Source organism: Engystomops pustulosus, chromosome 10, assembly GCF_040894005.1.
Source record: "Engystomops pustulosus chromosome 10, aEngPut4.maternal, whole genome shotgun sequence".
Lineage (NCBI taxonomy): Eukaryota > Metazoa > Chordata > Amphibia > Anura > Leptodactylidae > Engystomops > Engystomops pustulosus.
Window position 1 is genome coordinate 99,869,189 of NC_092420.1, and position 24,162 is coordinate 99,893,350.

Genomic DNA, 24,162 nt, shown 5'->3' on the forward strand with positions numbered 1-24,162 from the left:
GCTACGGAATCTGTGTGCGCCATATAAAGGAATTATTATTATTATTTATGGACCTTGCTTTGTGCACAGGGGCGCAGTGATATTCAGACAAAAAAGGCACAATTATCCGCAATGTAACGAAGCGAATCAGCTTTGTTTTCCTGAAAATCACCTACCTAGCAACGTGGAGCACAGGGGGAATGAAGTTCTAGGACCGGAGGCAGGAATCTCGCTACATGCGCTGATCCGAGTCCAGCTGCACTTTCTTCACATGCTTCGCTTTCCTTTGAATTCTCTACTTCTTTAGGAGATGCTTCCTGCATTTCTCACTTTCCCGGGGGCTTCATACTGGAGCCGTGAGCCCCTCTGGTTATATATTCCACCATTACGATCCGGTCACTGCCCTGGATAACAGATTGTAGGAGATTTATGGGCCTTCACTCCATCACTCAGAGGCCGAGCTGCTGGGGCTCCTGACCACACATCAGACTGGTGGCTGGAGGTCAGGGACATCTTAAAGTACAATCATACAACAGGACTGCACAGAATACCTGACCCTAATCACTATCACCCGGGTACCAAGACTTTCTCCATACTGTGCAACTGTGCAGAACCTGTAGAGCCAAAGCTGCTGCTTCCTGGTAAAACCTGCCGTATCCTCAAAGGAGGGGAAGCAAATGACACAAATCCGCACCAAACCTTTGCCGTTCCTACTCTTCAAGCCCCAATCCAAACCCCCTGCCGAGGCTCTCGGCCCATCCATACATTTACTACACATCTCTATAAACCAGAGGACAGAGCGCGGTGCAGGAGTCAGTATTTTATTGTCACATGTCTACAGGGAGAAAAAAAAAATGTAAAAAAAATAAATGAAAATAAAAATCACCATCCTAAAAATAAAAAAAAAACTACAGTTGAGCCAAATTTTGACAAAAACCATAATCTCCAACTTCATAATTTGTTTTTTTTTGTTGTGGCGCCTCCTGCAGGACACGGATGGACACTTGTCACCTATAGAACCTCTGAGGTTGTGTTATTCCGTACACAGGAAGCGATAGGCACAGAAGATACAAGTTATACTCCGAGGGAAATAGTTACATTCAGGAGTGGATGGAACACACAGGAAACGAGGCCTAAAGGATCAGGGACACTGACTCTTAAGTAAGGGGGTCAAGGGGGCGGAGCAAAGGGATTAGGGATCTATTGAATGCCCCCACTCATGGGAGTTGTATATTAGCTCTGGTGTCTAGCGTTACGCCAATGATGGGAGTGATATAGATACTTACCTTGTAACACCGGGTATGGGGGGGGGTCGCATTTTAAGCCATAAGGATTCCAATGGAGGAGAGAAGTTCACATTTCCCTGCTACAAGGGGAGGGGCCAATGTAAATACAGGAACAAGGACACGCACCAGAAAAGGAAAATCCAAATTCAATTAAAAGAAAAAAAAAAAAAAAAAAAAAGGATGCGTCCCAATGTTGTAGCGCGCAGTCTGAGCCGTGTTATTGCCGTCAGGTGTCCCGGAGGAGGGGTAGAGGGGGCGCCGTGTCTGCAGCTTATGGCTTAAAATGCTACAATGGGTGGATATAGATCGTGTGTGGATGTAGTGGAGGCGCCAGAGCCACTACTACCACCATCCGCTCAGTGTGCGCCACCACAACTCCTATCAGCTCCGTTATTTGTGATCTTATTCTCCGCATGATGTGATTCCTAAATATCTATTTCTTTTTGGAACTTGACGATTGGGCGCCAGAATGAGACGAGCCGGCGGGGGAGTGTCTGCGCCTGCAACACAGAAATTAACAGCGGTGTCTTGTTAATAAATGAAGCGCGGTCAGAATTGTATAAAAATATCAACTACAGCATGAAAACAGTCCTACAGAATAATCACTAAGAATACGAGGGATAAAGATGTACAGCAGCATAATCACACAGACAGGAGGAGACCCGTGTAATAGCAAAGAGGGGGCAGTATTATAGTAGTTATATTCCTGTACATAGGGGGCAGTATTATAGTAGTTATATTCCTGTACATAGGGGGCAGTATTATAGTAGTTATATTCTTGTACATAGGGGGCAGTATTATAGTAGTTATATTCTTGTACATAGGGGGCAGTATTATAGTAGTTATATTCTTGTACATAGGGGGCAGTATTATAGTAGTTATATTCCTGTACATAGAGGGCAGTATTATAGTAGTTATATTCCTGTACATAGGGGGCAGTATTATAGTAGTTATATTCCTGTACATAGGGGGCAGTATTATAGTAGTTATATTCCTGTACATAGGGGGCAGTATTATAGTAGTTATATTCCTGTACATAGGGGGCAGTATTATAGGAGTTATATTCCTGTACATAGGGGGCAGTATTATAGTAGTTATATTCTTGTACATAGGGGGTAGTATTATAGTAGTTATATTCCTGTACATAGGTGGCAGTATTATAGTAGTTATATTCCTGTACATAGGGGGCAGTATTATAGTAGTTATATTCCTGTACATAGGGGACAGTATTATAGTAGTTATATTCCTGTACATAGGGGACAGTATTATAGTAGTTATATTCTTGTACATAGGGGACAGTATTATAGTAGTTATATTCCTGTACATAGGGGGCAGTATTATAGTAGTTATATTCCTGTACATAGGGGGCAGTATTATAGTAGTTATATTCTTGTACATAGGGGACAGTATTATAGTAGTTATATTCCTGTACATAGGGGCAGTATTATAGTAGTTATATTCCTGTACATAGGGGGCAGTATTATAGTAGTTATATTCCTGTACATAGGGGGCAGTATTATAGTAGTTATATTCCTGTACATAGGGGGCAGTATTATAGTAGTTATATTCTTGTACATAGGGGACAGTATTATAGTAATTATATTCTTGTACATAGGGGGCAGTATTATAGTAGTTCTATTCCTGTACATAGGGGGCAGTATTATAGTAGTTCTATTCCTGTACATAGGGGGCAGTATTATAGTAGTTCTATTCCTGTACATAGGGGGCAGTATTATAGTAGTTATATTCCTGTACATAGGGGGCAGTATTATAGTAGTTATATTCCTGTACATAGGGGGCAGTATTATAGTAGTTATATTCCTGTACATAGGGGGCAGTATTATAGTAGTTATATTCCTGTACATAGGGGGCAGTATTATAGTAGATATATTCTTGTACATAGGGGGCAGTATTATAGTAGTTATATTCTTGTACATAGGGGGCAGTATTATAGTAGTTATATTCCTGTACATAGGGGGCAGTATTATAGTAGTTATATTCCTGTACATAGGGGGCAGTATTATAGTAGTTATATTCTTGTACATAGGGGGCAGTATTATAGTAGTTATATTCTTGTACATAGGGGGCAGTATTATAGTAGTTATATTCTTGTACATAGGGGGCAGTATTATAGTAGTTATATTCCTGTACATAGGGGGCAGTATTATAGTAGTTATATTCTTGTACATAGGGGGCAGTATTATACTAGTTATATTCCTGTACATAGGGGGCAGTATTATACTAGTTATATTCCTGTACATAGGGGGCAGTATTATAGTAGTTATATTCTTGTACATAGGGGGCAGTATTATAGTAGTTATATTCCTGTACATAGGGGGCAGTATTATAGTAGTTATATTCTTGTACATAGGGGGCAGTATTATAGTAGTTATATTCCTGTACATAGGGGCAGTATTATAGTAGTTATATTCTTGTACATAGGGGGCAGTATGATAGTAGTTATATTCCTGTACATAGGGGGCAGTATGATAGTAGTTATATTCCTGTACATAGGGGGCAGTATGATAGTAGTTATATTCCTGTACATAGGGGGCAGTATGATAGTAGTTATATTCCTGTACATAGGGGGCAGTATTATAGTAGTTATATTCCTGTACATAGGGGGCAGTATTATAGTAGTTATATTCTTGTACATAGGGGCAGTATTATACTAGTTATATTCCTGTACATAGGGGGCAGTATTATAGTAGTTATATTCTTGTACATAGGGGGCAGTATTATAGTAGTTATATTCCTGTACATAGGGGGCAGTATTATAGTAGTTATATTCCTGTACATAGGGGGCAGTATTATAGTAGTTATATTCCTGTACATAGGGGCAGTATTATAGTAGTTTATTCCTGTACATAGGGGCAGTATTATAGCAGTTATATTCTTGTACATAGGGGGCAGTATGATAGTAGTTATATTCCTGTACATAGGGGGCAGTATGATAGTAGTTATATTCCTGTACATAGGGGGCAGTATGATAGTAGTTATATTCCTGTACATAGAGGGCAGTATTATAGCAGTTATATTCCTGTACATAGGGGGCAGTATGATAGTAGTTATATTCCTGTACATAGGGGGCAGTATTATAGTAGTTATATTCCTGTACATAGGGGGCAGTAATATAGTAGTTATATTCCTGTACATAGGGGGCAGTATGATAGTAGTTATATTCCTGTACATAGAGGGCAGTATTATAGTAGTTATATTCTTGTACATAGGGGGCAGTATTATAGTAGTTATATTCCTGTACATAGGGGCAGTATTATAGTAGTTTATTCCTGTACATAGGGGCAGTATGATAGTAGTTATATTCCTGTACATAGGGGGCAGTATGATAGTAGTTATATTCCTGTACATAGGGGGCAGTATGATAGTAGTTATATTCCTGTACATAGGGGGCAGTATGATAGTAGTTATATTCCTGTACATAGAGGGCAGTATTATAGCAGTTATATTCCTGTACATAGGGGGCAGTATGATAGTAGTTATATTCCTGTACATAGGGGGCAGTATGATAGTAGTTATATTCCTGTACATAGAGGGCAGTATTATAGTAGTTATATTCTTGTACATAGGGGGCAGTATTATAGTAGTTATATTCCTGTACATAGGGGCAGTATTATAGTAGTTTATTCCTGTACATAGGGGCAGTATTATAGCAGTTATATTCCTGTACATAGGGGGCAGTATGATAGTAGTTATATTCCTGTACATAGGGGGCAGTATGATAGTAGTTATATTCCTGTACATAGGGGGCAGTATGATAGTAGTTATATTCCTGTACATAGGGGGCAGTATGATAGTAGTTATATTCCTGTACATAGGGGGCAGTATGATAGTAGTTATATTCCTGTACATAGGGGGCAGTATGATAGTAGTTATATTCCTGTACATAGAGGGCAGTATTATAGTAGTTATATACATGTACATAGGGGGCAGTATTATAGTAGTTATAGTCTTGTACATAGAGGGCAGTATTATAGTAGTTATATTCCTGTACATAGAGGGCAGTATTATAGTAGTTATATTCTTGTACATAGGGGGCAGTATTATAGTAGTTATATTCCTGTACATAGGGGGCAGTATTACAGTAGTTATATTCCTGTACATAGGGGGCAGTATTACAGTAGTTATATTCCTGTACATAGGGGGCAGTATTATAGTAGTTATATTCCTGTACATAGGGGGCAGTATTATAGTAGCTATATTCCCGTACATAGGGGGCAGTATTATAGTAGTTATATTCTTGTACATAGGGGCAGTATTATAGTAGTTATATTCTTGTACATAGGGGGCAGTATTATAGCAGTTATATTCTTGTACATAGGGGCAGTATTATAGTAGTTATATTCTTGTACATAGGGGGCAGTATTATAGTAGTTATATTCCTGTACATAGGGGGCAGTATTATAGTAGTTATATTCCTGTACATAGGGGGCAGTATTATAGTAGTTATATTCCTGTACATAGGGGGCAGTATTATAGTAGTTATATTCTTGTACATAGGGGGCAGTATTATAGTAGTTATATTCCTGTACATAGGGGGCAGTATTATAGTAGTTATATTCTTGTACATAGGGGGCAGTATTATAGTAGTTATATTCTTGTACATAGGGGCAGTATTATAGTAGTTATATTCTTGTACATAGGGGGCAGTATTATAGTAGTTATATTCTTGTACATAGGGGGCAGTATTATAGTAGTTATATTCTTGTACATAGGGGGCAGTATTATAGTAGTTATATTCCTGTACATAGAGGGCAGTATTATAGTAGTTATATTCCTGTACATAGAGGGCAGTATTATAGTAGTTATATTCCTGTACATAGGGGGCAGTATTATAGTAGTTATATTCTTGTACATAGGGGGCAGTATTATAGTAGTTATATTCTTGTACATAGGGGGCAGTATTATAGTAGTTATATTCCTGTACATAGGGGGCAGTATTATAGTAGTTATATTCCTGTACATAGGGGGCAGTATTATAGTAGTTATATTCCTGTACATAGGGGGCGCTATTATAGTAGTTATATTCTTGTACATAGGGGGCAGTATTATAGTAGTTATATTCTTGTACATAGGGGGCAGTATTATAGTAGTTATATTCTTGTACATAGGCGGCAGTATTATAGTAGTTATATTCTTGTACATAGGGGGCAGTATTATAGTAGTTATATTCCTGTACATAGGGGGCAGTATTATAGTAGTTATATTCCTGTACATAGGGGGCAGTATTATAGTAGTTATATTCTTGTATATAGGTAGAGCAGTTTATACATTACATTCCTGTACAGTGGGGGAGTATTACATACACATCAGAGACTATGGAATATACTATGTGACTATTTTATATCACACAAGATAAACAGTAAAATAAAGAACTTGTAACTTCCTATATTCTTAGTATTTCAGTCCCCCCCTCCGATTCTACTGTAACCCAAACCTTTCTGTTGACCGTGATCTTGATCGCCTTTTTTTGCGGTCACCAGACGAAGATCTGGAGCGGCTTCTCTTCTTTCCCCTCTCTGAAGAGGACGAGGAGCGAGAACTTGCGTAAGATCTTTTTCTGGGGGAAGAAGAACCTCGTTGGGACCTGGAGCTGGATCTTTATTGATTAAAAATGGAGAACATTTAATGCCAGGATTCAAAAGGGAAGTAAAAGAACGTTAAACTCATGAGCAGAAAAAAAAAAAAAAAAATCTTGTTGGAAATACAATCACTGCTGAAAACTGCAGCACAACCCCAATAAATAGTCAACCCCCCAGAGAGGAGACCATGACTTATCATAAAGCAGTGGCAATGCCTTGATATACAGTATCCACTTATAACATGGGAATACGGCTTAATAGTAAGAATATAAAGAAACCAGAGCCAACATAAGCTCAGTCTTTTCATGGGTAAGAGGGTAACATTTTGGGAACCATCGTAACCCATTTCATGTCACTGTGTTGCAGAACAGATCCTTCTCAGTCCTTGATGTTTCTTGTCTTGGAGGAGTAAATTCTCACAGAGGTATAAAAACAAACACTACAAACAGATCCTTAATATTTTGTAACTTGTTGCAGATACAAAGTCTTTGACATCCTGAACCACTTAACTCTCGCTGCGCCACACAGCGTGGTACCCCTTTATTCACCTGGATTTTGAACCCCGAGAGCGAGAATGTTCCCTTGAGCTGGAGCGAGATCTTGATCTGGAACTGGAAGAGCTTCTCGAGCGAGATCTGAAACAACATGGGGCATATTTTTCCGGTTCTTAGAATCGATAGTTACAACAAAAACAGAAAACTTCAAAGCGTAAATCAGAATACAACAAAATATCACCTGATAAAAAAAAAAAAAAGAATTAAACAAAATTAAAAATACTGGACACAAACTCATTGGTAAGATAATAGGAGTCTACAAAAGAAGGTGGCAACATATAGGTGGGGGCGTCTGAGCCTCTCACTCTCAATGTCTCCCCTAGGGCAGAGTCTTCATCGCAGTCATCAATGTTAAGACGAACCAAATGGCAATTGTTCCGAAGGAGAATATATGTACAATGTGCAGCATAACATGTATATAATGGTGCACATCCTCCATTCTTTAGTATGTCAGGTCTGATGTCGGGGCCCCCTGGCACTGTGGGGCCCATAGCAGCTGCTACCACTGTTGTTACGCCCCTGTGGAGGTCAGACCCCCACCTATATTACTTTTATAGCCAGAGCTTTATGTACACACGATACATCAGTGCTAGGTCACTTGTACACAAACATGTGAATATCGGGGGCCGCAAACAATGGTCCGGGGGTCTGTTTGCACGACTTGTGCACTAGCAGTGTAAAGACTGCTCATGACAGGAGGAAAGACAGCAACAAACTCAGAGCAGGTCCTATTCCAGCTTGGGTAGTCTAACCCACAGCCATGTGGATGATCCTATTGGAACATGGCACCTGGAGCAGACACAGGATCTACAGCAGCTCCAAGGACAAATCTCCTTCAATTGATTTTAATGTGTGCGATTATAGACTCTGCATCCTCCTCCAAAACGATTGTTGTAAATAGCAAAATATTAAAATAGTTTCCCTACTAAGGAGACTTATCCCTTGACCTGGGGAAATGGGGTAAGTATCTGATTTCGTGGGAGCTGATCACAGGACTGAGGGGGGGTCCCAGCATCAAAATTCCAATTGGAAAGTTAATACCCAACTGATGAATAAGTGCCTACAATAGCTGCACTAAGAAAGTACAGGCAGTCCCCGACTTACGCGGTTCCGAGTTACGAACAACCCGTAGATACGAACGGGGTCCTGGCCTGCGCATGCAAGAGCCCCGTTTGTATCTAGGAGTGGCCCGTAACTCATATCGCAGATACTGTCCTAAGTTCTGTGCCCTGTAGAAGCGCTTCAGCGATCTCGGCGGAGGGTGGCTGTAACTAAGGACCGCGACCGCGTCCTTAGTGATGGCAGCAGTATCGCAATCTCGGCGGGGGTAACTAAGGACGCGGTCACGGCTTGTACAGCGCTTCTGTGCCTATACAGAAGCAGCTGGTATCGCCGACCTCGTCTTAAGTTACCTCCGCCGAGATCGCGATACTAAGGACGTCCTTAATGATGGCAGCAGTATTGCGATCTCGCTGGAGGTAGCTAAGGACGCGGTCGGCGATACCAGCTGCTTCTGTATAGGCACAGAAGCACTGTTTTTTTTAAAAAAATTGAAAAATCCAATTGTCACAGGGGCAATAAGTGAAGTTCAATCTGAACAGGAGCACAAGCATCAAAACCAACTTAACATGCTTGTGCACAGTTGCCTGTCATATAAAACAAAAAAAATATTGTCTGGAGTTACTGTACATTTATAAAATACACCAGATCCGACTTACATACAAATTCGACTTAAGTACATACCTACAGTCCCTATCTTGTATGTAACCCGGGGACTGCCTGTATATATAGTACAACAAGAGCTCTGTACTATCCCTAATCATGTCAATGTAACCATCTATACACTGTGTTAGCAGCAGGTCCTCAATTTTATTGATTATCACTCCTGTGGATGTGCAGCCCAATAAGCGACCCCTTGTATGTTCCATTATTACTATCTGCAATGATCTCAAACAATCAATGAAAATGCAACCATTTATCTGATAATTTGCCTGTGCCGAAAACTTTAAAGGCTGATTACTTAGTAGTGTAATATAAGAGCACAACTGTCCCGCATTACACTCGTAAGAATCTTGGAGAGAATAGACATGTGAATAAACAGTAAGATGCCTGGGAGAACAACAACAGTAGTGTAGATGCTTAATTCTCAGGATTGCTGGGGACCCCCCCCCCCCCCTCACCGATTATAATGTGAACAGTATGCAAATGATTTTAGCAAAAGTTTCCCCCCCCCCCTTTTACAAATTCTGATCAGTGTGGGCATACCGCGCATTATGCAAACACTGCGGCCATATATACAAGATACATTTACATAATGTTAACATTGCATTTACGCTGGTAATTTACGGTGATGTGGGTCAATTCAGCTGCATTATAGTTACAAGTCATTATGTAAACACTAAAAACTTATTAAAAAGAAAGGAAAGTGCAGATAATTAATTAGTCAAGACATTTCATGACAAGGCACAAGGTAATGTCTCTAGTCGGCTCTAGAACAATAAAGTAGAATATAAAAATAAGGAAAAAAAGTTAGATACTGACATTTTTCTGGCTTTACCCTTGACCTGTACCCGTTTACCTGGACCTAGACCTTGAGCTTGTATGGGAGGAGGAGCGCGAGGATGGAGATTTAGATCTGCCACCTGCTGCTTTCTTGTTTTTACTAGCATCTTCATCATCGCTGGCAAGGTTATATTTGGAAAGGTCGCCATCATCGTCTTCTTCCTCTTCTTCATCATCATCATCATCCTGGAACACAGAAGGTAACACGAAAGTTTTCAATACGCATCTCTAATGACATAAGCATTTCAGAACAACTTATAGCTCACGACTTTCACATTAAGAATCTGTATGTGTAACAAATGTGTCTTTGCAGTCATTTATAGTCTATGACTTGCACTATAGGGAAAATCCCTTTGGTTTCCATGGTGTAACACCTCCTACTGTAGATAAGTGTGCACTTAAGCTATTTAGCCAAAATATACATCCACAACAAAATAAGGCTACATTCAGACACACAGCCGGCACATGGTGGCGCCGGGGAGGGGATGAGGTGAGTGCTTCTCACCCCCACCCTCTCCATAGGGATATATGGCGCATGTGTGCGGCACCGTACTGCTCCACAGGCGCCACGTGCCCATTGCCAGCCTATTGGGACGTATATATGTTGCTCTATATACGCCCCCCATACGGTCGTGTGAATTCGGCCTAAGGGCTTTTCACTTGTGACAGAGGAAGTGATGTCCTGTGGTCTGAGGAGACGAGGGGCTGACTAAAGCAATCCTGTGACCCCTGGGAGTTTCCGCTGGGCCAGAACCCTGTGATTTTCTTTTCCACCTCTGCCCCAAAATGGTTTCACAGAATTCCTGCACCAGGACTGATCCAAACACATAGCATCATGTCATAGATCTTTGTGAATTTTACATACTCTTAAACCAGCACATGCTTATTGCTATGCACACTTCACATACAAGGCCATATTGTTAGGTTGCCTATAAAGGACAGTCCCTCTTTAAGACAAAATTAGTGATTTTTTTTTTTGCTACAGTTTTCTCATTGATGATAGAGCCGAAGCAATTAGCGAATCCAGAAGACAAAGAATTTGAAAGCTACCCTGGGTTTTTGTTAAAATAAACTGCACAGGATTGCAGCTTATATTACATGACAAGGGACATTTTTACTCCAATTAAGACTTACATCATCCAATTTATATTTTGACAGATCTCCTTCATCATCTTCCTCCTCTTCTTCAGCCTCTTCCTCCTCCTCTTCACCTGCAGACACCTTTTCATCACCCTTGATCGAGGTTTTTGCGCTGTCTGGCTTTCCACGATATTTCTTCTTTTTACGTCCAAACTATAAAACACAGAAAAAAAAAATCATGATCAAAATAATCTGAGATAAAATCGTCTGCATAGAAGAGCGTGTTACAGGACGAGACCTGCTTTTACCTCATCATACTCTCCATCCGATTCCTCCCTCTCTATGTATTCTACATTTTCTCGTTCATTAAAACCTCCGCCATAACCTGCAAGCAGAAAGAAGACCGTACGATATTCCAGCGGCTCACACACACAATCAGCGCATGTCAGTAACAGGATGAACCACGGGGAGACCTACCCGTCCGCTCCTCCAGCTTTGCATACTTTGGGGTGTTGCACATGTTACACTCTGATCTTCTTGCCCAGTTTACATTTCCACAACTATAAGAAAAACACAAGATCAGAAATTCACAGGGACACGAAAACCAGATATTTCCAGAGGAATGGATATGGGATTGTGGAGGAGCCCGATAGGAGTTCCACCTTTAAAGGAGGTCCAGAGCTCTCAGCAAGTGAAGCTGGCGGAGTACACCCTGGCTTCACAGCACGAGCACTCAAGGTACTAGCTATGTTGGTTTAGTGGCCCAATCAGCCCGAAAGGTCCTCCTAAACCTCTTAAAAGGACATCTGCCACCAGGGTGAAAGACTGTATGCAAATGAGCCCGAGGGAAGGGATTGGATGAGGAAGGGATTTAGGGGAAACAACTATATAACATAACCATCAGTGTTATTCAGGTGTAAAAAGGCATCTAGACTTTTCTTGAATTTTAATGGAATTGTTCACGATAAAATCAAAGTTTATTAAAAGCAAAAATCGTCACATGGTGCATATTTTCAGTGCTGCCTTTTACCTTTATAGAGAAGGTAAATTTTCTGTTCAGCGCGGTTATGTGCAGGTCCCAACTCTCATGTACCCATCATTTATTTATGACATATCCTTATGCATGTCCATATGTGATAAACACTAAACTGGAGAATTTCCCGTTCCTTTTGTTTTACCAGCTGAGAACAGGAGGCGGACAGCGCCATTCTCTATGTAGTGGTCACAACACCTTTAGATTTGAATAGGATTTAAAGGGCATCTACCATCAGTTTACCTGATGGTAGATGATTATTACTGTAGATGTGATGTCATGGCTTCAGTCTCTTGGTGACAGGAGGCCTTGCACTGGACGAGAGGGGATAAAATAGCTGCAGTTCAGCCCCAGCTATTAATGTCATCGTCCCAGCCACTTCATTTTGTCAGCAGCTGATACTATATATCCTTCAGTAAACTGGACTTCATTAACCACTGTGTGGGAAACGCAGCTGCACGCACACGTCATCTCTCTGCACATCTACTCCCTACTCCCACATCAGAGAGGTCGGTGCCATCCACTTACGTTTTGCATTGCCAGTCGTTGGCACTGAACAGTCCGCGGCTCTTCTCTGCCAGAGTTTTTCCGATCTCCGTCCCTCCGGCCTTCATCATTTTAGCGTCTGTTGTTTTCTCTAAAATAGTAAAAATCCATTCAGAATAAGATAAAAGTTGGAGATGAGTCCCGGGTAAACGCCCTATCGCTGTAGAATCTCACCTCGTCCACAGCGGTTGCAGCTCGTCCTTCTGGCGAAGTTTACATTCCCGCATCTAAAAAAAGAGCAAAGAAAGCAAATAAGAAAGTGCCGAGTAATGACTGACCGCACTTTATATAGAACTGGAGATAAACCTCCATTGTTCCTGTCCAAACAGCGGCGGATAATCTACAATAAATACGAGATACGCGTGTCACCTTCACGCTGCACGGAATCACTGGAATCGCAGTCTGCGGGTTACTGGGTTTTCACATGCCGTGGTTCCGAGATTATTTCCTGAGGTTTTCACAAATGTATTTCATATGTGTTGCAGTGTTACCTCCAGGATTCTGATCATGATTGAGGGTCAGGAGACAAATCTTCTCTCCTCACAATAACAGGAAAGATATAATGGAAGGACTTGTATCCTGTTCTGTGGATTCAATTCCTGGTTTGGGCTTACAACTGGAAAAAACTCAGTTTTTATCTTTATGCAAATTAAAAGTCCAACTTTTTATGTAGCACAAAGCATTGTCCCTTATACAAGGATTGACATTCCCTGTAGAAACAATGAGTGGGGGAATACAGAGGAAGGCAGTGTAACAGCCTGTGAAGTTACATCAAGGAGTTGCTGTGTACCATTGATGAATATCACAGGCCCGGGGAGTCCTGGACTAAGGGGAGTCCTGGACTAAGGGGAGTCCTGGACTAAGGGGAGTCCTGGACTAAGGGGAGTCCTGGACTAAGGGGAGTCCTGGACTAAGGGGAGTCCTGGACTAAGGGGAGTCCTGGACTAAGGGGAGTCCTGGACTAAGGAGAGTCCTGGACTAAGGAGAGTCCTGGACTAAGGAGAGTCCTGGACTAAGGAGAGTCCTGGACTAAGGAGAGTCCTGGACTAAGGAGAGTCCTGGACTAAGGGGAGAATAAAACTTTGGGCCTTTTCTTTAAACTGTTTAAATAGGTTGAAAGCAGGAGTTCGGATTGGCCGATATAGGACACTAAAGCAGCGGTCCGTTTATAGCGGCGCACACATGATCTGGGACATTCAGGAGATTATACTCACACGCAAAATGATATAATTCCCTCCCCACCCCTAATTCTGAAGCCATGGTGATAGTGGCGGCCGTGTGTGCCATCGCTCCGTCAGCCGCCATCCATCTGTGCAATGTCTCTTCCACAAGTTATTCCTATTACAGGCCTTCCTGGTTTGGCGATTATCCGTCCATTGTGTCACTAGGCTTCTTGAAAGTCAGACATAGATGTAGAGGACCTGTCACTTGTAAAAACGGCACTAGGAGATATTACTACAGTAAGCAGCAGTGTTACACTGTTGGCATTATCGGGAATCTCTGATAACGCTGGCAGACACTGGCGTGATGTACACTGGAAGTGGTCCGGCATATTCATGAGGGGGCGGGATCAGGGGCGGTAAACTGATAGCCTATGAAGTGGGCGTGGCGGTCCAGTGTATTCATGAGGGGGGCGGTAAACTGATAGCCTATGAAGTGGGCGTGGCGGTCCAGTGTATTCATGAGGGGGGCGGTAAACTGATAGCCTATGAAGTGGGTGTGGCGGTCCGGGGAGGAGGCAAGCCTCGGACCGCCCACCTCATGGAAGCATCCGGCGTTTCTAGTGTACATCGCGCCCGTGTCTGCTAGCGTTATCAGAGGGTTCCTATAAAGCTAGCAGTGTAACACTGCTGCATCTGTTGTAGCCGCTTACTTTAGTAACATCTCCTGGTGCCGTTTTTCAGGGTGACGGCTCCTCTTTAAAGTAGCACTGGAAGAATAGTTTTTCTTTTCCCATTATGGGGAACTTATTTGGAGGAGAACAGGGGTCCAGGAGAAATAGGATGAACATCACTGAGCCCCCCACCGGCTGGATAGGGCCTAACTTTGATTAGTGGGAAACCCCTTTAAGGTGTCACCACAGAAATGTAACCCTGCACCTAACCACAGGGCAGTTTATCAGAATTTTCTCTAGCAGACAGCGCCACTCTGGTGTGCAGGCCACGTCTGGTACTGCAGCTCAGCCTTATGTGAATTCCTGGAAACTCTGCCCGTGTATAATGCGCTGTGCTGCGATTCACTAAGATTGTGCGCCAGAAATCATGAATCTGTCGCTTCCCCGCTCAGGTCCCACAGAGTTCACCAACTTTTGGGGTGAACCTTTAACATATGGCGGGCAACAAACTTTGCATTTTAAATCAGGTGCTCAGAGCGTCGGGACGCATACATGGAGGCTGCGCCACAAAGGGGCCACGTGCGACACAACAGCGGCGCGGACACTTCTTATACTTGTGCAGCCGTTTACACATAAAGTCAGTCAAAAATGCAGCAAAGCCCTTAGTAATGAGCCCCAATTACTATTTTACTAACTATCCCCCCACCCAGGGTCCTGCATCCAGTGACCCAGCTTTCCCAGGTCCCTGCATGAGATCTATGGGTCCCTGCACATCTCTAGTATCATAGAGCCTGCCTGACTCCTGGGAAAGCTGGGTGAGCGGGTGATAGCGGCCACATGGGGTCTGCCTCGTCTCTCCTGAGGACATGTAGGGCAGGATGGAGTCAGGTTACCGGCCCAGGCCCCTCAGTGACCGCAGCCCAGGCCTCTGCACACACAGCCCGGCCCTGCACCCAGTGACCCAGCTTTCCCAGGTCCCTGCACACACAGCCCAGCCCTGCACCCAGTGACCCAGCTTTCCCAGGTCCCTGCACACACAGCCCAGCCCTGCACCCAGTGACCCAGCTTTCCCAGGTCCCTGCACACACAGCCCAGCCCTGCACCCAGCTTTCCCAGGTCCCTGCACACAAAGCCCAGCCCTGTACCCAGTGACCCAGCTTTCCCAGGTCCCTGCACACACAGCCCAGCCCTGCACCCAGTGACCCAGCTTTCCCAGGTCCCTGCACACACAGCCCAGCACCCAGTGACCCAGCTTTCCCAGGTCCCTGCACACCTCTAGTTTCATTATCTGTCTGACTCCTGGGAAAGCTGGGTGATAGAGGCCACATGGGGCCTGCCTCTTCTCTCCTGAGGACATGTAGGGCAGGATGGAGTCAGGTTACCGGCCCAGGCCCCTCAGTGACCGCAGCCCAGGCCTCTGCACACACAGCCCGGCCCAGCAACCAGTGACCCAGCTTTCCCAGGTCCCTGCATGAGATCTATGTGTCCCTGCACATCTCTAGTATCATTATCTGTCTGACTCCTGGGAAAGCTGGGTGATAGAGGCCACATGGGGTCTGCCTCGTCTCTCCTGAGGACATGTAGGGTAGGATGGAGTCAGGTTACCGGCCCAGGCCCCTCAGTGACCGCAGCCCAGGCCTCTGCACACACAGCCCGGCCCTGCGCTGCTCCCTTCCCGCCATTTCTTCTCCATTACGGCCCCTCACTCTCCCATCCACCTCATGACTCGCAGGAAACTCACTTTTTATCCGGACAGATCCAATCTCCGTCACTAACGCGAAAATTCTTGGTCGACATCTTGGCAGCCACCGCCGTCTCCAGCTCTGTGAGAAAGGACCTCAGCTGAGAGCGTCTAACCCGCGCCTGTATCGTGCGGAAACCTGGAAACCACCGGCTCACGGATCACATCCACCCTGCAAGCCGCGGCCGTATGACCGAGCGCAATATCTGTGGTAAATACTCGTATCTCATATGTAAAATAATGATAACTTGTGCACAGGCACTATACAGGACAACTATATTTTCACAAAGCCCCCGTGACGTTGTATGAGGGAAATTGAGGCGTGGAACGCAAAAAGATAGCCCGTCATAGTAGCGGTGCGACTTGCGCATGCGTAGCATTCTAGCAATCTCCCAGCTTTACTTTTTTTGTAACAACTTTATTAAGTTTCACATAATGTTTCTTTATTTTTTTTATAATGCACAGGCTTGTCGCTAGGCAATAGGCCATGTTGGAAAAAATAAAGAAAATTAGTTAAAAAAGCAAAAAAAAATAATGCTAGTTCTGAATACAAGCTACACCTCTCAGGTGTCAGCCTTTACAGACATAGAGGAGGCGAATGCGATAAATCTGACGCGTCTCCTACATCTTTGTATATAGCAGCGCTGTACAGGTCATGGGGCTTATATACAAACACAATATGACATTACAGAGCAATAACATAGATGGAACACTAGAAGCGAGGGCCGCGTTCCCAAGAGCTTACACTCTATGAGAAATAGAGCAGATTTAGGTCGTGTTCACATCATGCAGTTGTTTCATGTTTTATTGCAGTTTTGGATTATTACACAGGACAGTTTAATGCTGTGGCATCCGATGGACATTCGGTTTTGTAGGTTAACTCCAGCTTCCAGAAGATCGCCCCACTTTTTGTGAACCTTTTGGGAGGTTGTGGGAATATAGGTAATACCTAAAACATATTGCGGACATCACCACGTGCACCAGCGCCCCTGCATTACATTGGAGTTTCCTCAACCCTATTAATTATGACAGGATGGTGCAAAAACCACAATAAGGCCCCTTTCACACTTGCGTTTTTGCTTTTGACGTGCAGAACTTGCATTGCACTCTGACCCATTGTAACCAATGGGTCTTTTCAGACTTGCATTTTTTTTCATGCACACACGCACGTTTTTTTTAACTCGCGTTTAAATCTCGGCATGCTCTACTTTTGCAAGTCACGCGCGTGAAATACGCACCATACAAGTCTATGGAGATGCATCAAAAACGCATCGCACTCTGAGACACTTGCAAGTGCAATGCGTTTTTCACGCATCAATTGCCATACAAAGGATAGAGCTCAGTCCTGTGTCCATTTCACGCGCATTTTCTGCGCATGAAAAACGCATTGAAATTGCATTGAAAACGCGCTTGAAAAACTGAGACACTGAACAAACTCTGACTGAAAACTGATTGCACTCTGATGCAAAATGCGCGTTTTTCACTGACCAAACCCTGATCGCTCCCTGATCAGACTCTGACGTGAAATGCAACGCGAGTGTGGAAGGGGCCTAAAAAGCACCAATAACAGAGGGAAGAATTGTGGTCCCTTAGTGCTGTATTATCAGCATAGCTCCCAACCGTTCCGATTTGGCGGGACAGTCCCGGTTTTTCACCTCTGTCCTGCCGTCACGGGCAGCTGGGAGATTGTCCCGGATATTCCCTCCAGGTCCCGCACTGTCTGGGGTTGTCCCGGCTCTGTGTCCCACATAGTAAATACTTTTAAAGCCAGAACCTGCGATACTGAATGGCTTCTACAGACATCGGGCAGGGAATACTTTGGAGAGAAATGTCGGGTTAGCGGAGAGCAGGGACCACGTCATCAGGTTCAGACCAGCATTTGTCCATATATGGTCACTACATTTCCCAGCTGGCGTGAAGGTGGTGGATTGGGGCAAATAATCGCAAGTGCTAGTAATAAGCTAAAACAGTACAAGGGATCAAAAGTCTAAGGTGCCATAATACATTACACAACATGTGGAAATGCAGTGCTCCAGTCAGCGTAGTATAAGTCAGTCTATAGGACGATGGAGTGGTTGTGGAGGAGGTGGAGGGCTCCACTAGGACTTATACTACGCTGACTGGAGTACTGCATTTCCACATGTTGTGTAATGTATTATGGCACCTTAGACTTTTGATCCCTTGTACTGTTTACATAGACCAGTGGTGCTTATTTGACATCCTGGACAATTTTGAGTACTCGGTCAGACACCTATATTTGATATTGGAAGTGGTTTTGACATTATCTTTTGTGAGAGGGGGTGGTGTTGGTTTATACTTACCTGTGTAACCAACAATGGGGCAGATTTACTTACCCGGTCCATTTGCAATCCAGAGGCGCGTTCTCTGCGGAGGTTTCTGGTTCTGCCGGGATTCACTAAGGTAGTTCCTCCGACGTCCACCAGGTGTCGCTGCTGCAATGAAGTTTCCCATCCTATCGTGATTGCAGGCAACACTTTTTTTTTTTTTTAAATGCGGTGGTTTTTTTGGATCCGAAGGGTTTTCAAAAAAAACCCCATTTCCATTGCGTGCATGCCAGCGCCGATGCACCACAATCTGATCGCGTGCGCCAAAATCCTGGGGCAATTCAGGGAAAATCGGTGCAAATCAGAAATTTTCGGATAACCCATCGGAAAAACGCAATTCGGGCCCTTAGTAAATTAGTAGTCTTTCATATATGTACTTGGTACATTTTTAAATGATTGTATTATTCTGTTTTCCCTGTTTGCAATATTATATCTGTAAATTAATAAAGATTTTTCTATTTTGCACTATTCTTGCCTCATGACACATTTTCCTTGTTCTTGGTACTTTTGCTGATGATCACACATAGGAATGATCGTGAGATGCTGCATGTATTACACCCAACAACACAAGCAGGAAGTCGTCACTACCCAAGTACAGAAACAAGGAAGCAAAATAACCATTTTTATTCATTGTGCGGAGTTTAGTGCGCTGGCTCACAGCTCTTTGTGCCAGGTCGTTCGCAAACGACCCATCACTAGCTGGAAAGTTCCATGAAGCCTTAAAGCAGTACACTCACCGGCCACTTTATTAGGTACACCTGTCCAACTGCTCGTTAACACTTCATTTCTAATCAGCCAATCACATGGCAGCAACTCAGTGCATTTAGGCATGTAGACATGGTCCAGACAATCTCCTGCAGTTCTCCCGAGCATCAGTATGGGGCAGAAAGGTGATTTGTGGTCTTTGAACGTGGCATGGTTGTTGGTGCCAGAAGGGCTGGTCTGAGTATTTCAGAAACTGCTGATCTACTGGGATTTTCACGCACAACCATCTCTAGGGTTTACAGAAAATGGTCCGAAAAAGAAAAAACATCCAGTGAGCGGCAGTTCTGTGGGCGGAAATGCCTTGTTGATGCCAGAGGTCAGAGGAGAATGGGCAGACTGGTTCGAGCTGATAGAAAGGCAACAGTGACTCAAATCGCCACCCGTTACAACCAAGGTAGGCAGAAGAGCATCTCTGAACGCACAGTACATCCAACTCTGAGGCAGATGGGCTACAGCAGCAGAAGACCACACCGGGTGCCACTCCTTTCAGCTAAGAACAGGAAACTGAGGCTACAATTTGCACAAGCTCATCGAAATTGGACAGTAGAAGATTGGAAAAACGTTGCCTGGTCTGATGAGTCTCGATTTCTGCTGCGACATTCTGATGGTAGGGTCAGAATTTGGCGTCAACAACATGAAAGCATGGATCCATCCTGCCTTGTATCAGCGGCTCAGGCTGGTGGTGGTGGTGTCATGGATCCATCCTGCCTTGTATCAGCGGGTCAGGCTGGTGGTGGTGGTGTCATGGATCCATCCTGCCTTGTATCAGCGGCTCAGGCTGGTGGTGGTGGTGTCATGGATCCATCCTGCCTTGTATCAGCGGCTCAGGCTGGTGGTGGTGGTGTCATGGATCCATCCCGCCTTGTATCAGCGGGTCAGGCTGGTGGTGGTGGTGTCATGGATCCATCCTGCCTTGTATCAGCGGGTCAGGCTGGTGGTGGTGGTGTCATGGATCCATCCTGCCTTGTATCAGCGGCTCAGGCTGGTGGTGGTGGTGTCATGGATCCATCCTGCCTTGTATCAGCGGCTCAGGCTGGTGGCGGTGGTGTCATGGATCCATCCTGCCTTGTATCAGCGGCTCAGGCTGGTGGTGGTGGTGTCATGGATCCATCCTGCCTTGTATCAGCGGGTCAGGCTGGTGGTGGTGGTGTCATGGATCCATCCTGCCTTGTATCAGCGGCTCAGGCTGGTGGTGGTGGTGTCATGGATCCATCCTGCCTTGTATCAGCGGCTCAGGCTGGTGGTGCTGGTGTCATGGATCCATCCTGCCTTGTATCAGCGGCTCAGGCTGGTGGTGGTGGTGTCATGGATCCATCCTGCCTTGTATCAGCGGCTCAGGCTGGTGGTGGTGGTGTCATGGATCCATCCTGCCTTGTATCAGCGGCTCAGGCTGGTGGTGGTGGTGTCATGGATCCATCCTGCCTTGTATCAGCGGCTCAGGCTGGTGGCGGTGGTGTCATGGATCCATCCTGCCTTGTATCAGCGGCTCAGGCTGGTGGTGGTGGTGTCATGGATCCATCCTGCCTTGTATCAGCGGCTCAGGCTGGTGGTGGTGGTGTCATGGATCCATCCTGCCTTGTATCAGTGGCTCAGGCTGGTGGTGGTGGTGTCATGGATCCATCCTGCCTTGTATCAGCGGGTCAGGCTGGTGGTGGTGGTGTCATGGATCCATCCTGCCTTGTATCAGCGGCTCAGGCTGGTGGTGGTGGTGTCATGGATCCATCCTGCCTTGTATCAGTGGGTCAGGCTGGTGGTGCTGGTGTCATGGATCCATCCTGCCTTGTATCAGCGGCTCAGGCTGGTGGTGCTGGTGTCATGGATCCATCCTGCCTGGTATCAGCGGCTCAGGCTGGTGGTGGTGGTGTCATGGATCCATCCTGCCTTGTATCAGCGGGTCAGGCTGGTGCTGGTGGTGTCATGGATCCATCCTGCCTTGTATCAGCGGCTCAGGCTGGTGGTGGTGGTGCCATGGATCCATCCTGCCTTGTATCAGCGGGTCAGGCTGGTGCTGGTGGTGTCATGGATCCATCCTGCCTTGTATCAGCGGCTCAGGCTGGTGGTGCTGGTGTCATGGTGTTGTTGCTGCCCATGTCCATCCCTTTATGAGCACAATGTACCCTGTAACATCTGATGGCTACTTTCAGCAGGATAATGCGCCATGTCATAAAGCTGGAATCATCTCAGACTGGTTTCTTGAACATGACAATGAGGTCACTGGACACAAATGGCTCCACAGTCACCAGATCTCAATCCAATAGAGCATCTTTGGGATGTGGTGGAACGGGAGATTGGCATCATGGATGTGCAGCCGACAAATCTGCGGCAACTGTGTGATGCCATCATGTCACTATGGAGCAAAATCTCTGAGGAGCTTCCAGCACCTTGTTGTATCTATGCCACGAAGAATTGAGGCAGTTCTGAAGGCAAAAGGGGGTCCAACCCGTTACTAGCATGGTGCACCTAATAGAGTGGCCACTGAGTCTATATTTTAACTGTGTATACATAATATTTATCAATAGAGATTTTCATATTTATATTTGATTTCGCTTGGGCATTTTTGAGAGATCTGGCGCACCCATTTCTTATCCTATTATTTTTAGGTGTGCACATAAATCATTGCGCTTTCTATCTTTTTGATGATGATAAAGACCCAAACCCAGAGTCTTCAGCCCTGATGGGGCAAACATTCCTGCCCCCTATTGTGAGGGGTTGCGTCTCCCCTATTGTGGGCCATATCTATCCATCCCCCTCCAGTGTGACCCATATGTTTGAGTCCTGCCCTCTGCTACGCCCAGAAATGTGGTGGAAACCCTACACATTCCATACACTGAAACAGTCACAGTCATGAGGATTCTTAAGCCTTCCGACCAAATGTGAACATAGTCCTACTGTCCACGTGAAGAGCTGGAGGAGCAGAGTCACCGCAATCAGTGATTTCCATGGAGTTCCCCTTTAATGAGTTTTGCTTTGTAATTGTTTGTTGTGCAGACAGAGATGGAGATCATCATTCCTGCCATTCCTTCTTATCATGTAAGACGTTCACAAGATGATCCTCAAAGCTGAGTGTTTGGCTTTTTGCTGAATCTTATGCATTTCATTATATTCAGCGTCAGAGGGCAAAATTATTTATTATGGATCACACAGAAAAATAGAATATAGCGCACTACAGATTACACCTGGATTCTCTTCCTGTACATAGGGGGCAGTATTATATTCCTGTACATAGGGGGCAGTATTATAGTAGTTTTATCCCTGTACATAGGGGGCAGTATTATAGTAGTTATATTCCTGTACATAGGGGGCAGTATTATAGTAGTTATATTCTTGTACATAGGGGGCAGTATTATAGTAGTTATATCCCTGTACATAGGGGGCAGTATTATAGTAGTTATATTCCTGTACATAGGGGGCAGTATTATAGTAGTTATATTCCTGTACATAGGGGGCAGTATTATAGTAGTTATATTCCTGTACATAGGGGGCAGTATTATAGTAATTATATTCCTGTACATAGGGGGCAGTATTATAGTAGTTATATTCTTGTACATAGGGTCAGTATTATAGTAGTTATATTCTTGTACATAGGGGGCAGTATTATAGTAGTTATATTCTTGTACATAGGGGGCAGTATTATAGTAGTTATATTCCTGTACATAGGGGGCAGTATTATAGTAGTTATATTCCTGTACATAGGGGGCAGTATTATAGTAGTTATATTCCTGTACATAGGGGGCAGTATTATAGTAGTTATATTCTTGTACATAGGGGGCAGTATTATAGTAGTTATATTCCTGTACATAGGGGGCAGTATTATAGTAGTTATATTCCTGTACATAGGGGGCAGTATTATAGTAGTTATATTCCTGTACATAGGGGGCAGTATTATAGTAGTTATATTCCTGTACATAGGGGGCAGTATTATAGTAGTTATATTCCTGTACATGGGGGGCAGTATTATAGTAGTTATATTCCTGTACATGGGGGGCAGTATTATAGTAGTTATATTCCTGTACATAGGGGGCAGTATTATAGTAGTTATATTCTTGTACATAGGGGGCAGTATTATAGTAGTTATATCCCTGTACATAGGGGGCAGTATTATAGTAGTTATATTCCTGTACATAGGGGGCAGTATTATAGTAGTTATATTCCTGTACATAGGGGGCAGTATTATAGTAGTTATATTCCTGTACATAGGGGGCAGTATTATAGTAGTTATATTCCTGTACATAGGGGGCAGTATTATAGTAGTTATATTCTTGTACATAGGGGGCAGTATTATAGTAGTTATATTCCTGTACATAGGGGGCAGTATTATAGTAGTTATATTCCTGTACATAGGGGGCAGTATTATAGTAGTTATATTCCTGTACATAGGGGGCAGTATTATAGTAGTTATATTCTTGTACATAGGGGGCAGTATTATAGTAGTTATATTCTTGTACATAGGGGGCAGTATTATAGTAGTTATATTCCTGTACATAGGGGGCAGTATTATAGTAGTTATATTCCTGTACATAGGGGGCAGTATTATAGTAGTTATATTCCTGTACATAGGGGGCAGTATTATAGTAGTTATATTCCTGTACATAGGGGGCAGTATTATAGTAGTTATATTCCTGTACATAGGGGGCAGTATTATAGTAGTTATATTCCTGTACATGGGGGGCAGTATTATAGTAGTTATATTCCTGTACATAGGGGGCAGTATTATAGTAGTTATATTCCTGTACATAGGGGGCAGTATTATAGTAGTTATATTCCTGTACATAGGGGGCAGTATTATAGTAGTTATATTCCTGTACATAGGGGGCAGTATTATAGTAGTTATATTCCT

The 24,162-nt window shown here is 44.0% G+C and overlaps 1 protein-coding gene across 2 annotated transcripts; it reads right to left on the reverse strand.

Annotated features, from left to right (window-relative positions):
• Positions 1–788: 788 nt before the first annotated feature.
• ZRANB2 (zinc finger RANBP2-type containing 2) lies at positions 789–16,428 on the reverse strand. 2 transcript variants are annotated; one of them, XM_072129033.1, is made up of 10 exons: positions 16,216–16,428; positions 12,815–12,867; positions 12,623–12,731; positions 11,539–11,621; positions 11,370–11,446; positions 11,116–11,274; positions 9,998–10,167; positions 7,414–7,500; positions 6,721–6,843; positions 789–1,765 (listed from the first exon to the last, which is right to left on the reverse strand). In XM_072129033.1, exons 1-10 carry the CDS (start codon positions 16,269–16,271, stop codon positions 1,699–1,701), a joined length of 984 nt encoding a protein of 327 aa, XP_071985134.1. In that variant the 5' UTR covers positions 16,272–16,428; the 3' UTR covers positions 789–1,698. The 2 variants fall into 2 exon arrangements, with proteins under 2 accessions (XP_071985134.1, XP_071985133.1); XM_072129032.1 differs by having other exon boundaries at positions 6,721–6,882; positions 16,216–16,424.
• Between the last annotated feature and the right edge of the window lie 7,734 nt (positions 16,429–24,162).